This window comes from Stegodyphus dumicola, chromosome 9, assembly GCF_044657685.1.
Source record: "Stegodyphus dumicola isolate Sdum_Otavi_A_Nest chromosome 9, ASM4465768v1".
Classification (NCBI taxonomy): domain Eukaryota; kingdom Metazoa; phylum Arthropoda; class Arachnida; order Araneae; family Eresidae; genus Stegodyphus; species Stegodyphus dumicola.
Genome location: NC_140776.1, coordinates 55,396,735 through 55,410,416, shown reverse-complemented (window position 1 = coordinate 55,410,416; position 13,682 = coordinate 55,396,735). Strand labels below are relative to the sequence as shown.

General features: G+C 28.2%; 1 protein-coding gene across 3 annotated transcripts in view; it reads right to left on the bottom strand.

Annotated features, from left to right (window-relative positions):
- The window catches only part of VhaSFD (V-type proton ATPase subunit VhaSFD), a 63,389-nt gene that overhangs the window by 19,906 nt on the left and 29,801 nt on the right, over positions 1-13,682 (bottom strand). For all 3 annotated transcript variants that reach the window (XR_004757722.2, XR_004757721.2, XM_035356192.2), the window contains exons 7-9: positions 13,419-13,526; positions 5,375-5,459; positions 4,321-4,499 (exon numbers count right to left, since the gene is read on the bottom strand). Coding sequence is in view for 1 of the 3 variants with exons in the window: in XM_035356192.2 (XP_035212083.1) it covers positions 4,321-4,499; positions 5,375-5,459; positions 13,419-13,526 (372 nt within the window). In the remaining 2 variants the exon portion in view is untranslated. The remainder of the gene's footprint in view (positions 1-4,320; positions 4,500-5,374; positions 5,460-13,418; positions 13,527-13,682) is intronic.

Here is a 13,682-nt window from a genome sequence, read left to right as displayed (position 1 = left end):
GGTAGGGAAAAGTTATTGTTGCATCTTTCTACAGATATACAAAAAAAAATTTATAAGGTGTGCAAATTTATCATAAAAGTATCGAATTAAGCGTAAAGCTTGCCTACCTGATAGAAATGCAAGCTTTACGATTTTACATGCTGTGAATTAGATTGTCCAGAAGTTCCAGCAATAACAAAGTATATTCATAATGAAACTCTCAGAAAGTGATAGGTGCGGGGCTGCATCGATGTAAATCAGCATCCTAGTGTATCCCATACAGTGCAGGATTTACATATAAGCTACACAAGCTATAGCTTAGGGCCCCCCAAAAAAACCTTCTAGTATCCAAAAATCATATTTGGCATTGCCATATAATAGCTGGACTTATAAAGGGACCCATATCTCAGATAGCTTATCAAGTATAAATCCGGCCCTGATCCCATACATGTACTATCAGATTTAAATCCACAAAATATGTGAGCCACTTCATCTTCTAGATTCCTTTGCTTTGAAGGCAGTCGGACACTAGTGCAGTAGAATGAGAGGCAAGCATTATTGTTGATTAGGGGAAAGTTATTATGGACTGCACACCTAAACAACTTGATAAAAAGATTAAGAGCCTCATTTCTGTATATTTCAGAAATCCTTAAAAGCTCTATTAAAATCAACACCACCTTAAACAGAAGCCCAACCACCAGATCGTGACATCACAAACTGGTGGCTGGCAATCGCCGTTGGTTACCCACTACCTGCCTTAAAAGTATATGTGTTTTTAAAGCTTTACTAAAAGGATAGTTTCTTCTAATGATGTGGATGCATATTATTTTTCGGTTAATCTTTGGATTATGGTAGCTTGGCGGTTTTTTGGCGAAAATTTGGCAACCAACCCTGCTACAGCAACCTGCTAGTTTTGTTTTGGACGCTATTTTGTTTTCAAGAAGTAAAGGCATTTTTTTTTTTTTTTTTACTTAACATTTTTTCCAACAATCCGCTAGCTGAATTACGCTTATACTAGAACTTTTATGGAACAAAAATGCTTAATCATGATGAAGATTAGGTGCGAAACTGGGAGAAAGTGCAAAATCACCCACTGCTTGCCGCGTTTTTACTAATTGCACATACACGGTATCATCCATGTACACATCGACCTATTTTCACTTAAAAAAACATCCCAGAATCGCACAAAAATGGCATTATGCACACTCTTGACTTTATCCATGTACACTGCTAAAGTCCTAGCTAGTAACCTTTATCGCCTTACCAAAATGTCGCCAAACTACCTGTTACCATATTCCAAAGATTAGCCTATTTTTCTTTTTGTTTTACTTTATATAGAGAGAGACAGAGAGAGATGAAGATATTATTTTCAGTTTGTTCACGGATATAATATTGGAAACATATTCACGTGCACAAAATATATTATATATTATTAATTTTTTATGCTCTTATATTGTATGTTTACAGTTAAAATCATGCTTTAAAGTAATGGTTGGCTTTTGATTAAGTAACAATAATGAAAAGTTAGAATTTCCCTCCATACTAATAATATTCAAGTCACTTAACTGCAGAAAAAATATATTGGAAGGATGTTCAGAAGTATTTTTAAGGATATTAGAAGCTTTTAAATTTTAGCAGGGCAGATTTAGCACAAAAGCTTCCATTAAAGTAACTCTATATACACATACAATACACAAATTGTATTACAGTGTATTGTATTACAGTTCTTAGTAAATAGCAAGGTGTTAACCGAGGTTTCCAATCCTCATTACAGGAGTGTAGAGCCTAATTAAGTCAAGAAAAGTGCTATGACATAATAGGATACCGGATGTCCCTTGCATTAACACTTCATCCTTCCCTCCTCCCATAACGAAATTCACAATTTTTTGCCCTGCTGTCATTTTACCAAGCATTTCAATAAAATTCTCAAAATGTGCTTATTTTTATTACATTCAAATTGTAGATTTTTTCACATAAATTAACATTAAATAAAAATAGTTGCTCATTTTCCCTTCTCTCTTCAGCGGCTTTTTACGAAATAATTTTGTTGAAGACAAATATTTGGGGCAAGCACTGAAAATTGAGAGAACAGCATTTCCTTTCAATCATAGTCGTTTTAACGGAACTTCTATTTTCTTCTCCCTTTTTTTTCATCGTATTTCTCAGAAACATGCTGAAAATCTTTCTCATGGAAATGTAATTCACAGACCTAAATCCGGCAAATTTAAAAAATAACCTAATTAAATTAATTTTATAAAGTAATAAAAGTAAGATTTCTTGTAATGAAATTTATTTTTTAACAAAACATGTAATATCAAGCATATGTGTCTTTACTTCCCACTCGGGGAGGGGGGGGAGAAAATGATTCTCAGTGACATAAGGTTTAATAATATTTAAATTTTCATGCATTAGAAATTTAATTTATTTCTTATTTTGTGTAAAACTATATATTATATTACAATTTAAAAAATTCAATTTATATTACATTACAATTTAAAAAAACATAAGCATATTTATTGCCTTCACATTATCTTTACAAAAACTTATAGTACAAAAATTCATTAAATATTAAATTAAATACTTTCATTTTCTGCTATATACATATGAAGTTAAAAGTTCCAAGTTATAAAATTAATAAAAATGTAAAAAATTGGAGATTTTAAAAATTAAGTGAATACTTAGCATACAATTCGATACATAATTATTAACCATGCAATTCCATATATAATTACACTAAATGATATGTGATTACTTTAAGCAATATTATACACAATGGTATAATATTGAAATGAAATTCCTTAATATTAAGGTATCCATTCTTTTAAATAAATACAGAAGCAAATACCTTAATAAATTTACATTTCAAATTAGGCATAACTTACCTTAGAATACTTCGAAATGGTAAAATTTTCTTGCAGTGTCGATTTTAGCCATTTATTTAATACATCTTGTTGTTTAGGAAATCTATATACTGACACTTTAGAGCCATCATTATAATATCCTCGGCATAACTGCACACAACACTTTAAATGCATAATGAAAACCCCCCAAAAATATTGAGATTAAATTAAGCATACTAAAATATCGCTTTGATTCATTAAAGCGTCCTCTCACAACCGAGGATGAAATTTCCCTAACTTGCTAATATCATCTGGATGAACTTGGTTTCGGCCAAAGGGGCTATCTTTCACACCCTATCGAAATAGCTAACAGTTTGTGTCGTCACTAAACTGCGAGCCTTCAGTACGGAGACTTGTGTTTAAGAAGGTGTTGGTTAAAATTGTGTAGGTCAATGTGATCATTGAAAATGATTCCTGTTTGCAACCTGCTTCCATCACCTGTTATACTGATGCCTTTCAAGATGTTCATGTTTATTGCATGTGTTTTGCTCCTCTAGAATCACTCTTCAAACAAAAACTGGTTCACCACTAAAGAGAACTTGGCTCCAGTCTATGGTACTACAATCATAAAGATCTCTGTACCACTGTAACCAGGCACATTTCACAGTCAGATTAGTAGGACTAATTCTAAGTTTCCTTACCATTCAGCCCTCTTTTTATGCAGTGTTGCTCTCACTGCATATTTGGATAGTCAAGCTCCTGTAGTCATAGTGAAATCTCTGGCACTCTGGGTTGATGGCAGTTTTCTATTTCTGTTAGCAAGTTTTGCCAAAGAATGGTCTTGAGAGTCTGTTTTCAACCTTGATCTGGTTGTCTATTTACATCATCAGCGTCTATAAACTTTTTCAGATTCTTGACATGATACTTTTGGCTACTTTTAGGTCTTTACAGACCTGTTTCAGTCTTTATCTTAATTTTGTTTTTCCAATCGCATACCATTTCGCACAATCCAACAAATGCCTTTACAAACACATGTTGCCCTTTCCATACATAAAAATTTTATCAACTCTCATGTTTGAAATTAGAATTTTAAACATTTCCTTGCACTCTTTTCAATATGACAAGTTCATATATATGTAATGCCATTTTATAGCAATATCTTCTCGTCTCCCATCTAAAGCTTCTTTGAAAATATAAAGTTGCCTTCTAAATAAATGATTTCACACCACCAATACTTACTTAATGGAAAAGAAGAAAAATGTACTTATTACAAAATGACTTTCTAAATAATAAAAATGATAAATAATAAAGATTTAGTCTCAACAAAATGCAGATTAATAAACAAGTACAGACTTATAACATTAGAAGCAATTTTGCACAAGGGTTTTAATGACAACAACTAATTCCTGAGAAACCAGCAATGCACAGACTGCAGAAATAAAAACAACACAATTTTAAATAACTGGTTATAAAAGTTCCACACAAAATATGTGCATATTACCTTAAATCTTGAATACTGGTCTGAAGTTTACCATTCAAGAATTCAAGATCTTCAACAATATCAGGATCATCAAATCGCCTACTTTGAAGAATATCTAATTGTTTCAGTACCTTGCATTGCACCATAACTATTGCATGATCTCTACTTATTGCTGGGTCTTCGGGTTTCTCAATCAGATTCTTTAAATGAAATATAAAAAATAAGAAGATACAATAGTGTGCATGAAAATGTATAAAAAATACATAAAACACAGACTGCCTTCATTTGTAATCTCTGTATGATTTGTATATTACCTTAAAACAAGCCCATTTTACTCTATCAAATTTGTTAACAGCAACATCTTTAAATAACTTTGTGCAAAATTTCTATTTCAATTTGTTTAATTTATTTAATAAAACATTTTCAAACTATAATTGATTTCAAGATTTAAGAAATATGAAAAATACTTTAATTTTTATTTTCAAGGTAGGCTAAGTTTTAAGTTTATCATAATGTTAAAGAAACTAAGATCAGATTACTTTCTGATAGATTTCAAAATTGATTAATCTGAATTTACTATTAATAATAAAACAATTTTAAATAATTTTTTAAAAAAATAAGACACTAAATTTTCCTTATTTGAGACAAATCATCCTTCACTTTATTCTAGGAAATACATATAATAAATAAAATACATTCAAAAATAATTGAGTACTTTAAAAGCAAAAATTAAATAAATTTTGAATATATTGTCTAAAATATAATAAATTTATTCACAAATAATATAATAATAATAAATGTAATCAAAAAGCAATCATTTGAAAAAATTTTTAAATATACTACGTTCACAGAAAAAAAAATGTATGTGATTCTGTTTATTGATATTTATTTTACTATTATTTATTTTTATTACATTTTTTCTGCACATTTTTTTAAATAATTTCCTACCTTAAGACTATGTTTTTATTTAAATAACACATTTACACAGAAACGAGGATTTTACAAAGCGTTATTATAATTAGTTTATACATTATATTATTATAATTAGTTTTCTTAATACTTTAAATATAATTACCCTTAGAGTTGCCAAAATAATTCTAGTAACTTTCTCTTTTGGACATTCACTCAAAATATCTGACAAAATAGGTATAATATTAAACCTAAAGAAAACAAAATATATATTAGAATGAAAATTTCTTAAGTAATTTCATGACAAAGAACAAAAATACCACCAATGTCAAATTACACAACACAGTAATATGGGTAATAATAGGCATTAAATCTAAATGGTATACAATTGCTTGGGGAATCTGCCTTTATGAAAATTCTTTAAAGTCAGGAGACAATTTTTGATGGGTTGTAAAACATTCTGATGTCTTATTTGTTTTCTTATATCCGTTCACAATTAGTAATTAACTATTAATTAATTTAATCATTTTTATCATAATTTTATAAATACATTAATTTCTTTCAGGATACTTCTTTCTTTTTTCCCAAAAGCAACTACATACAATAACTCAAAAAAAAAAAAAAAAAAAAAAAAAAAAAAAGGTGGCAGTCTTTATTTATATTCTACTCAGCTGAAAGATAAAATTCAACTTGTGTTTTTCATGTCTTGAAATCATGACTTAGGATATATATTAGATTAATAGCGTTATTCTTACAAACACATTTTGATACAAAAATCAGACTTTTTCTGGAAAGAAAAGCCAATTTTTTCTATATTTATATATATATCAAGTTTACACTTCTATATATATCAAATCTACACTTATTATGCCACAGCATAATTTGAGGACAAGTTTTCCAAAATCCCAGCTAAATGTCAAGTATTGTAAAAATTGCAGCAGCAAATTTTGTAAAATTAGCAATCAAAATTTAACTCCCACAATGTTCATTGAATTTGGCACATATTTAATAATACCAATATTTAAATTAAACTTACTTAATTTCATATTTCACTAAAATTTAAGTTTAAACCAAATAAAATTCATGCATTGTTTCCTATTTATTTTTAAAATTCGTATTTTTAATTTTCATAAATGTTTCAAAAATTTTTTTACTTCTAACCTTTAAAATTTTCATGATGTAAGTGACATGAAATAAATACTTATTAATAATAAATGCAAAGCTATTTTTTAATTCATAAAGAATATTAATAAAAATGTAAGGATTTTTTCCCCGTTTTATAACAGGAAATTTTTACTTTCATCCTTTTATCATCTGCTATTTTACTTTCCTCCATTTTAAATGCACTGCAATTTATTTGCAGATTTGAAAACTGTATATCATATATGTCATGGTCTGGCATAGCACAGCTTGCAAACTACATGTGGCTCTGACAAGCAAATGGTATGGATCTTATGCAAACAAGATACATGAATTAATAAACAAAAATTACTCAATATCCAAAAGAAATTAATTAATTTCATTTTTAACGAAGTTATTAATAAACTTAACTTGATCAATATTCATACAATAATGACATAATTATTTTTTTCATTTCTTGTTAGTTAATGTTGGAAAATTAGCATTCTCCCTTGTGGCTGCATGAGTGCGTAAGAAGCAAAACGTTCAGTACTAAGGTAAGCCATGTAAAAGCCACAAAGTGTGTGAAAACTGTGAGTCCTTTCAACGTGCCTATTCGGGATGTGCAGTAGCTGTGATTCTGTACAGCATGGCGTGCAATTTGATGCAAGTAATCCTGACATGGAAAAAAACTGTCGAAGAATAGAATGGGAATAGGAATCTAGCAAAATGTGTCAGACATCATTTATAGGGAAGCAATTTTAAAACATATGATGATGAATACTAGGCACATAGTATTCTTTTGAAAGAAAAGCAATTCAAATAAACGAAATAAAATTTAAAAAAGTCTATATGAATAAACATGAATAAAGTACACAATCCAAATGAACAAATAATTTTTTTTAAATAACTACTTGAAGAACTATAATTCAACTACACAACTCACATAATTAAAATAAAATTCTTAAAAAAGAAAAAAATAGTAATAACAATTGTGATATATTTCAAAGAAAGAAGAAATGAGATATTTTTCTGTACAATCAAAATGCAATGGAAAATGAAAAAGTTAACATAAACTGAGAAGTTTGCAAAGTGACTTATTCTTGAGAAAAAGGAATAAAAGTGCACCAAATTACATTTGGAGTTATTTGGTATGTTTCTCAGCAAATTTTAGAAAATTTGATTTTTAAGCATAATTACTTCCTTGTACAGAGAGAGTAAAGGAAGTATTGTAACCGCGAAAAATTTCAAGTGTCATATTTTAACAAAAATATCCATTACAATCGTTATCAAATGCAATTTAACAAAGTTTTCGAGTGATATATGTACACTACTCAAAAAAAAAAAAAAAAAAAAAGGGACAGTCCTATATCTCTTGATCTACTGGGCCGATTGACAAAATTCAAATTGTGTTCTTCATGTCTCGAAAGTGCGACTGAGGATATATATTAGATTTATATATAGCACTATTCTAACATAGGTATTTTGACACAAAATCGGACTTTTTCTGAAATAACATACCAATTTTTTTACATATTTCGATTCTACGACTCAAATTACGCCTAAATATGAAATTTTGTAAAATTTGGAGCGAATTTTACGGAGAAATTCACAAATTTATGTTGGCACTTTTTTGTCAGTTTGCGCCAAGAATATTTCACTTGGCGAACTTCTTAATATATGGCAACCTAGTTTCCTTTCCCGTGAGAGGGAAAAAAAGTCACCATCATTCCTTTTTTCCAAATAATATTCTTTATATTATATTTTTAATTATAACTTATTATTTTAAGTAATTTTTTCTTTTTCGAATTTCATTTTAATTGTTTAAGTTGCACATTTTTTTTTTTTTTTTTTCCGAATGACTGTTTTAAAAATTTCTATTTACCTATTCGAACTGCGTAAATAAAGGTGCAGCATTTATTTTTTTTCAAATAGTTTTCTTTATACATATATATTTTTCGTCATAGTTATTATTTTAGGTAATATTTTAATTTTTATACTTTTATTTTAATTGTTTGTGTTGCATTGTCTCTTCAGATAATTGTTTAAAAATTTTCTATTTATTCCTTTGAATTGAGCATTTTAAATATATTTATTAATATCAATTTTCCAGAATTTGATTTTATTTATTTGAACTGCGTTTCTTTCGGAAGAATACTTTGTAACCCAGACTACGATGAGTTTGAAAACTGCATACTATATTAAAAGACAAAATACAGTAAAGCACAGTATTACACGCCTTTCAATGTACCGTTCAGAAAAGATATATATAAATAAGAGAGATGTATAACCGACATTTTAACTTAGGATGACTTGCATACACTGCTTCAAACAGTTTTATCATCGTGCCCATTGCTTTACACAATTTTATCCTACATTTGGTTTCTTAAAATGTTATTCATATTTTAGTCAAATATTTTATTTTTGAAATCGCAAGAATCAAATATCATAAGATTGAAATGTTTTAAATTAAAAAAAAAAACAAATACTAAATTTTATGAAAAAATTTATTTTTCTTCTCTTTTTCTTTAAGCATTCTGAAAGTATATTAAAAAGGTATCCAACTTTTCGAAACATTTTGGCATTTCTGACAATCATTTTAAATAAAGTTATCACCTTCCATTTCATAAAGGCCCACAAACGGCCGAGCGGTAAAGACGCTGATCACTGGTAGTTCGGTCCGAGGTTCGAATCCCGCGAACGGGCTGGTTGCATGGGTGTTTTCGTGGTTTTCCCGATGTGTAACGTGTATACGAGCCAGTTTCCCTTAGAAAGTCCTCCACGAAGGCATCCCTCCCTTTAGGCAGATAGCCCTCATGTGCTTTGCCATAATTAAATAATCCAATCCAATCCTTAATTAAATATAATTGATTTGTAACTTCTACTAGAACTGACGTTAAGAATTGAAGTGCAAATAAATAACATCGTGTGCAATCTTGATAAATATAAAATAAAAAATATTTGCGCAGAAAAATAATTGCATTCAGACAGAAAGATTTTGAAATATTTGCAATTACTTTATAAGAAGGATTTATTAATAACCGTAATAATTACTTATTATATTACTGATGATTAGGAATCAGTTCTTGACAATTACATTCTAAATTAGAATTTTAAATTAGAATAATGAAAATACGCTATGCACAAAAATACATTTTAGGATAAAAAATGAGTTTATTTTTTCTTTTAAAACTTCTTGAATATATTTAATAAACATCGTATCCTCGTTGTTAATTGAATTCAGAATGTTGGGTGTCATTTATATAATTATTCTTACTTGTCCACGGAATCTGCTGACTTATCTAGCGATTAAGTAGCTGCAGATCATTTCTACATAACCATTGAACTTCCATTAATTCAGTCTCTAGAGGGTTGTATGTTTATATCATAATTTGACTTTTATAAAAATGATTATTCTAAATCTTATGTTTCTATAAAAATATACTGTGCTTTAAAAATATGGATGATAGTATTAGCCGCTCTTTCAGCCACTTCAAAAGCATCAGTTTGTTTAGAAATAAATTGTGCACTTAATGTCATAAAATTCAATTAAACATCAAACGAAAATTCTCAGTTTTAGACAATTTGATTTAAACGAAGTAAAGTAGCAGACGATAAAACGCCGAAGGTAAAAATTTACTCTTACAAAAATTCACTCTTATTAAAAAAAAAAAAAAGATAGAGAGAAATTTCAAAAAAATATTAAAAAATTTATTAAAAAAATAGCTTTTCATATAGTATTAATAAATATTTATTACGCATCATTGAGGGAAAAAATGTCATATAATTAATTCTCCGTAAAATTTTACTTGAAATTTAAGGTTAAAAATAGCTGTGGCAATACAGTGTAACAATAATCCATAAACCACATTTGGCGTTATTATCGCTCAAAAAAAAGAGGCCAAATTTCAAAACACGAAAATATGTAAATTTGTGTATATCTTAGAAAATTTTGAATAAAAAAGTCTAATTTTTTGCAGATATGCTTAAAAATATACCTACTTTAAGATGATGGTAAAAATTTTATACATTATAATTCAAAATTTTTTTCAAAAAGTTTATAAAAATTATTTAAAAATAGAAATTTAAAAAATAAAACACAAAAAACAGGTAAATTTTATTTGGAATGAACCTAAATTTTGAAATGTGAGAGAAAAAATCAAAAAAGTTTAATAAAAAAAGAGATATAAATAAATATTTGCCAAATTCAATTAATATTGAGGAGCTAAAATTTTGAGAGCTAATATTTTAAAAACTACTTGTACGATTTTTACAAAACTTGGTATTCTGGCATAATTTGAGTCATAGAATCGAAATATGTAAAAAAAATTGGTATGTTATTTCAAAAAAAGTCCGATTTTGTGTCAAAATACCTATGTTAGAATAGTGCTATATATAAATCTAATATATATTCTAAGTCACGCTTTCGAGACATGAAGAACGCAATTTGAATTTCGTGAATCGCCCCAGTAGAATGGGAGATATAGCACTGTCCCATTTTTTGTTTTGAGCAGTGTACTTAAGGACAGAAAAAAAACGACTCTTTTTCTCAAAACAGATTACAAAATGGATTTAAAAGGGATTCAGAAGAGACTTTTTCGTTATGTCTGTACATATGTATGTACATAATCTTACATAATTCTGGAGATGTAAATGGAATTAAAGCAGACAACAGTAATTTTACAGCAATATTAACTATCCAATCAAAATGAGTTGAGAACCAAAACTAACTCAGTCTGAATTAAGATTTCACCCTGAATGCACTTGCTTTCAACGCTTTGGCCTAACTGGACTGCTGCCTGTCTGCTCCTTCTATCTTACTGCAAATTTATCTAAAATGTAAGCATTTTGGAATAGGCACATTTAATATGCCAACTTGTTTGTGGCCACAACATGTTTGTTGAAATAAAAAAACAAAGATTTAATCTGCCTCCGCCTCTAATTTCCTATTCATTATGGATCAATTAATTGCATCCAAATTCTTGCTGATCAGTTATTTCTGAGTTTTAATCTATTATATATATATGTATATATGTAATAGATTATATATGTATATATATATATATATATATATATATGTAATATAATATGTAATATATATGTAATATATATATATACCTACTCTGTTACTCAGCTCAGTGAGCTGCCTTTTTATTCTTATATGTTGGTAAATATTACTTTAAAAATGATTGAATTATGTTAAGCTCCACTTAAGGTTTTTAAGCCTTTAATTAAATTGCATGCAATAGCTGTAGAAATATTAAAAATTTAAATGTTGCTTAAGTGTGGCTAAGCCTAACTTAGCAGCCGTATTTGTTTACATTTGAAGCTTACCTGAACAGTAAATTAAGTCAGTTTCTGCACCTTCAGTGTCTTTTTGCCAATTGGCACTAAAAGTACATTTTTCAGTTTTGCGTACTGAAAAATATGCTGTTTCATCCGCTGGCCAAATTGCTTGTTTTTGTGTTGTAATTTCAATTCTAAAAATTTTTTTATTAATTGTTTTAAAGGTATTTGGTGTTTTATATTTTTCTATATTTTTTAATTTTTAATGAAGATATTTTGAGGTTTTATGTATTTTTGCTTTGCCACGAAGTAAGAACTGAATTAATTGAATGAGAAATATATCTCTAATGAAATTTGATGAAATAAAAATGAAATGCAGTAAAAAATATGTATAATTTAATAGGCCTTACAAAGAAGTCATGTGGTGCCCGCCTCAGATTTTTTTAGTCAGAATTAAAATACGGAAAAAACTGTTATACTAGATTAATGCTATATATAAATCTAATATATATCCTAAATTACACTTCCGAGACACTGAATTTCATGAATCAGCTGAATAGAACAGGAGCTACAAAACTGTCCTTTATTTTTTATTTTTATATAATTATTTAAGTCTGTGCACATGGCAGTTGCAACACTAAAAGATTTGAGAAGTATTGTCCTAAGTGATCTTATATTTTAATTATGCACTTTTACACCAGAAAATTTCACAAATATTATTTATGACTTAAATGTAAGCATCATTAGCATTCTACCTTGATTAAATATTGAAAGCTTGCTTCAGATAACTCAACTACATAATTTGGCCAAAATCTTCAGCATTCTGAAGATTTCAAAATGTACCTTCCCGCCCCCTCCTTTTTTTTTTAAATCTGGAAATTCTTTCCTCATATCTAATATTTTTCTCCTGACTGGACTATGTAAACTATGTATGTCCTGAAACTTTAATGAATGGTATTACTGAATTACTTCTTCAAGTTATTGTTCGACTTTTCCACTGTACACAGTATTTTAAATTGCATTCCACTTCACAACTGATTTGCTAACATCACTGAAAAAACCATTTTATATTCTACTGAACATTTATTTTCACTTACTGAATTCTCTTGAGAGAATATACATGTCCTGACTGAACTACAAGTACATGTGACCCTCCTGAAATTTTGATGAAAGTGATGATACTTTCTACCATCATAAAATTAACTTTATATTTCTGCATGTTATTTGTATTTCAAGCAACTTCATCCTTCATTCTGAACAGACATCATTACTCATTTACAGCCCAAATCATGTTTTCTGGTTAAAAGTGGAGAATGATCTTTAGTTTGTTTTTCATGGTATCCACTTGTCCCAAGTTGCACTTCATGAAACAGTTATCACCAAGCCCAAAAGTTTCAAGAAAATGCCACATACATAGCAGAATCCCTGTATAATTCACACGAACAAAGCATCAAATACATCACATAAAGCAAGAGAGTTCTTCTTCCCCCAATGTAATATCTATTTCTAAGTTGACTGCATCAATAATATAATATTATAAATGTTCACATTTATTTAAAAAAAAAAAAGTCATAGGACAAGAAGCACCCAAACTAAATTCTTAACTTTGGATTTATTATTTAAAAATTTCAAATTAACTTGAAGAACTTATAATACTTAATCAAGACTTATATACACTATAATCAAGAACTTATACTAGTCTTGATTATAGTGTATATAGAATTTATATATAGACAAGATTTTAAAAATGAAGAATAGCAAATCATAAAAACCATTTACTATAAATAAGAAAAATTTTTACCAACCTGTTCATTTTTTCTGCTAAATTAACATTAAATGTCATAACCCAGACACAAAATATAAGTTGGTACTGTATCTGATAATTGCCTTTTCCAGCTAAAACATTCACCAGCCTAAAAAAAAAAAAAAAAAAAAAAAAAAAGGTCCAATTATTTTCTTGCATATGAAAACAATAATTATATTTGAAAGCTAAATTAAGAAAAGTATACCTATAATACTATAATATATATATATATATATATATATATATATATATATATATTTGTAAG